The sequence below is a fragment of the Macrobrachium nipponense genome, chromosome 30 (assembly GCF_015104395.2).
Source record: "Macrobrachium nipponense isolate FS-2020 chromosome 30, ASM1510439v2, whole genome shotgun sequence".
In the NCBI taxonomy this organism is placed as follows: Eukaryota; Metazoa; Arthropoda; class Malacostraca; order Decapoda; family Palaemonidae; genus Macrobrachium; species Macrobrachium nipponense.
Window position 1 is genome coordinate 43,287,050 of NC_087218.1, and position 5,000 is coordinate 43,292,049.

At 36.4% G+C, this 5,000-nt stretch overlaps 1 protein-coding gene across 1 annotated transcript in view; it reads left to right on the forward strand.

Moving 5' to 3' along the window:
- The first annotated feature begins 4,744 nt into the window (after positions 1–4,744).
- Positions 4,745–5,000, forward strand: part of LOC135202128 (glutamic acid-rich protein-like) — a 95,997-nt gene continuing 95,741 nt past the window's right edge. Inside the window, exon 1 of the mRNA XM_064231378.1 lies at positions 4,745–4,833. Within this exon, the coding sequence (XP_064087448.1) occupies positions 4,745–4,833 (89 nt within the window). The remainder of the gene's footprint in view (positions 4,834–5,000) is intronic.

The following is a 5,000-nucleotide window of genomic DNA, read 5'->3' on the forward strand; positions in this document are numbered from 1 at the left end:
TTCTTCTTTCTCTCCTTACTCCTTGGTAGTCTTAACTTCTATTCTGAAAAAAAAACTCGAAAAGACATGGAGCTGAAACTCCATCCATAAGAGCTAATTAAATTCTTTCGAATATCTCTTTATCCAGGAAAAGATTCTATAGTGTGATGAAAATCCAAATTTGTTCAAAGATTCTCCATTAAATTCACAGATGCTTCCGCAAACACCAGATGAAAATGTTCAAAATGAAATGGAACAACACTGCTTTCGTGTCTGAACAATAATCAAATATCTCCTTCGAGTAAAAAAAAATATTTTCCCACGAATTATCTTCATACAATTCTGCCCATTTATCTCGAAGTCACAGTAGCTCCAAAGCATGGAAACCACAACTTAATTTTGATAAGGGCCCGTTCATCGGAAATCACAGATTTGAATTTATGCCAGAGGCCAAGCACTGAGACCTATGAGGTCATTCGGCGCTGAAACGGCAATTGGCAGCAAAAGGTTTGAAAGATGCAACAGGAAGAAAACCTCGTAGTTGCACTGTGAATCAATTGTTAGGAGAGGTTGGAGAGTATATGAAAGGGGGTACAGTAAAGGGAACTAAAGTGGTTGGAGCTACAACGGCGCACTGACGGGAAAATGATATTAAATTTTTTATATTACTTCATTTTAATTCGCCGACATGATTGCAAAAATTCCTTAATGAATTATAAATAAAAGATAAGATGTTTCACATTGGATTTGTCTTAATTTTTATGGGTGAAAATGATATACTAATGACTTCTTTAAAAGCACAGGCTTATGGAATGAGTGACTTAAACCCCTCTTCTACCTCAGGTCAGGAATAATTGGGATCAAATTAATATAAAAAGCTTAAAATAAAATAAAAAACACGAAAACTTCCCATCAAAACATTAAGTCTGTGCACGCACCAGTTCTTCCCAAGGTCAGCCTCATTGAATAACCAGACAATTATATGCAAAAATAAATAAATAAATAAATAAATAAAAAATAAATAAAAAATAAAAATAAATTAAATAAATAAGAAAATTAAGCCTAGGCCTAAGCGAACCACCCTTGAAGACCCTCATGGCACAAGGTCGGCCAAACCAAACAAACGTATATAAGAAAACAAGGACCAGACCGAAAAAAAGGGCGGGCGGAAGACCCCCCCCGACCATTCATCAAAGGCCGCCAGGAGCGCTGTTTACGCGAGGAGCACCAAGCTCCAGATGGCTCCTGATTGTCATTCGCTCATTAGAATTCCCGTCGCCCCCAAGGAGTTGTGAGAATGCCATGGGCTTTGAGATCCCGTCGGTACTTGGCGACTATAGGATAGCCCGAATTTACAACCAAAACGAGAGGGGGAGGGGGGGGGGGGGGGGGGGTGTCAATGCCCTGCGACAACCACGTGAGACGAATGCCATAGTATGCCCTCACCCCTGCCACGGATCCAATTGAGGCTAGGCTGCGCCCCATAGAAGGATCAGCTATCTGATCATTATCCCGAAGAGGCCGCTTCTCCTTTGACAAGCCATAGATCACACGGTACTTCTGACTAGGAACAGGTCCTTTGTTTGTCAACATTCATTGCATATGTTTGCTTGTTTTGTTTGTTTGTATGGTGTTTTTACGTTGCATAGAACCAGTGGTTATTCAGCAACGGGACCAACGGCTTTACGTGACTTCCGAACCACGTCGAGAGTGAACTTCTATCAACAGAAATGCACATCTCCCACTCCTCAATAGAATGCCCGAGAATCGAACTCTCGGCCACCGAGGTGGCACGCCAACACCATACCGACCAAGCCGCCGAGGCTCTATATGATCAACGAATGATGACTGGATTTAAATTATTCCTAATGACGTTACACTGAATTCGATTATATGCATAAAAGATAATAACAAGAAAACGAACGATAATGCGGCTTCCTGCAGTGACATGAACTTAAAGGTAAGCTTTGTCAGAACTTCAAAATATAAGGTTACATGTGCGTGTGTGACCTTGCATCACATATGGGTGAGTACTGACGTGTTTTTTTCGAAACACAAAAACACATGACACCCAACATGATAAGCTATAAACACAACGTTCACGTCTGTCACACGAAAACAGCTTTTTTATTTTTCATTTTTAAGACAATTCGGCAATAAGCCAAGCATTGGGGTATTTGAAGTCATTCGGCGTTTATGAATAAAAATAAAAATACATTCATAATAATGAAAAAAAATTAATATAAATATAAAAAATAAAAATAAAATAGTAATAAAATAAAAATAAAAATGAATAATAAAATTAAAAGTAATAAAATAAAATAAAAATGATAAAATCATAATAACAGTGAGAAGAGGGATTTGGAGTAGTTGAACGGCGAGATGGAAGAAAGGAAGGGGGGCAGGAGGTGAGGTGAAAAGAGAAACAGTGGCTGCAACTAGAGGCCGAAGGGGCGCTACAGAAACCTTTAGTAATGCCTACAATTTATAATGCCTACAGTTCACCACGTGAGGTGCACTGACGACGCTACCCAGTTATGAGGACGAAAATCGAGTATGAGATTTCTTTAAAGTGCAAACTGCCTAATTTTCTGTGGTAAATGTGTATGGCTTCAAGATTTCACCACTGGAAATAAGGAATGCGATTTATAAAGAATTGCTATATATGAGGAAAACGACCTTCTTGCCAAGTTTTTTCCATAACTGAAGAACAAAATACAGGATAGGCATAAGAGCATCTAAGTACTTATATCAGTGATATATATATATCAGTATTTACACTCAATGATAAAAGCAATTTAAAAAATCGATCATTTTAAAACCAAAAAGTCTCTTAAGCAAAATGTAACAGTGAATAAAATTTTCAAATAAAGAAATACCAAGATTAAGAAATACAAATATAACTGTTAAATCCCCATAATTATCAGTTACCACTGGGGACATTATAACACCCGATGGGAACTGTAACAGGTAAACGCTTCTGCTCCCGCAAGGGTTCGAACCCGGGTTTTTCGAAGTTTAGAGAGATGGATAGATGCTCGAATCAACTATTCAACAATTTATCAGATCTAATTTCCCTTTGGGGGTTAAGCTATTGTTAACTCATTAAGAATTCCATATACAGTGATATTTGTGGTCTTATATTTGTAAGTGAAAAAAAAAAATCTCGCGTGTGTAAGTTACAATAGGCTTTACATTCACACACACATATCTAGTGTATATATATATATATATTTTATATATAATATATATATTAATATATATATATATATAGTATGTGTATATAGTTTATATATATATATATGATATATATATATATATATATATATATATATATATATATATATATATATGTATGCATGTGTATGTGTGGAAGGGTTAATGTACAGTATTGTAACTTACGCACGCGAGACTTTTTTTTATACTTAAAAATATAAAACCACAAATATCACTCTATATCGAATTCTTGATGAGTTAAGAACAGCTTAACCCCCAAAAGGAAATGAGAGAGAGAGAGAGAGAGAGAGAGAGAGAGAGAGAAGAGAGAATGCTTAATGGGCTTTCACTACGTCAGCAAATAAGCGTCGTCGACTTTCTCTAAGCGCTTCACCATCCTTAGGATCATGTGATACAGTCAAGGTCCATTACCATTTGGGAAGTGAGGTACCTTAGCACCTCTGTCACCGGGGAAAGGGAGGGACGGCGGTGGGGGGGATGTTGATGAACAGAATGAGAGAGGGGGCGAAGGTATAGAGGTCTTAGAATTGAGGGAGAAACTTTGGCCACTGGTATCCTAAATAGCACCATATTTTATCATAAATAGAGAATACTATATGTTATATCATGTTATGGCGACAGCATTTCTCGTAAGACATAAAAAAAACTCAGAAAACAAAATCTAAGTTTTGGGATATATTTTACGCACATAACTCGAGTCACCATCTAATCAAGTGCTTTGTAACTCAACGATGATACATCGTTATTTATCACTTTGTAAACCAAAAACACGTAGCCTATTTCAGCACCAACTTTCTATTTCGTATAAGAAGACGTTTTCGTGTCCTCACGCAAACTTCAGGAAAACTCCGTAAGTTAAAATACCTAATTTCATTGCTAAAGAATAAAGGAATTATCTAAACAAGTTACATTACTTATACTCGGTGGAGAAGTGAACGTTCGCAGATTCATTTTTCGGAGGGGAAGAGAATTTATATAGTGGGAAGAGAATTTTGATAATGGGAAGAGAATTTCGATAAGGGGAAGAGTATATATAAAATCGGAAGAGAATTTATATAATGGGAAGAAAAGTTATATTAGGAGAAGAGAATTTATATTAAGGGTAAGAAATTTTATATAAGGGGAAGAGAATTTATATAATGGGAAGAGAATTTAGATAATGACAAGAGAATTTAGATAATAGGAAGAGAATTTATATAAGGGGAAGAGAATTTAGATAATGGGAAGCGAATTTAGATAAGGGGAAGAGAATTTAGATAAGGGGAAGAGAATCTAGATAAGTGGAAGAGAATTTATATAACACAAAATGAACTTACATGAGAATTTATGTAATGAGATGAGAATTTAGATAAGGAGGAAGAGAATTTATATATGGGGGCGAGAATTTATATAACACAAAATGAACTTGGTTTGACATTCGGAAAGGGAGATAGTAGGTAGGAGAGACAGCGTCGCCTGAATACTATAATGTTCTCTTGATCTGTCTATAGCTCACTTTGTATTCCTCGGGGCACCTCTGGCATCAGTAATGGGGAATCCAAACCTGAATTCAGGTGTGGAAGGTTTTGGAATCTGTGGCCGGAGTTCTGTACGGCAATTAACAGAAAACTCCTACAGGTAAGTAATTTCTTCGTTGCACGACAAAATTTCTGGCAGAATGAAATTGAAAACTCAAGATGACGTAATTTATTCATTACCAGAAAAAGTTAAATAAAAAAAATCAACGGGAGAAATTATGCCTTCATTACCAGAAAGAATATGTCGTAGAAAAATATGTCAAAAGT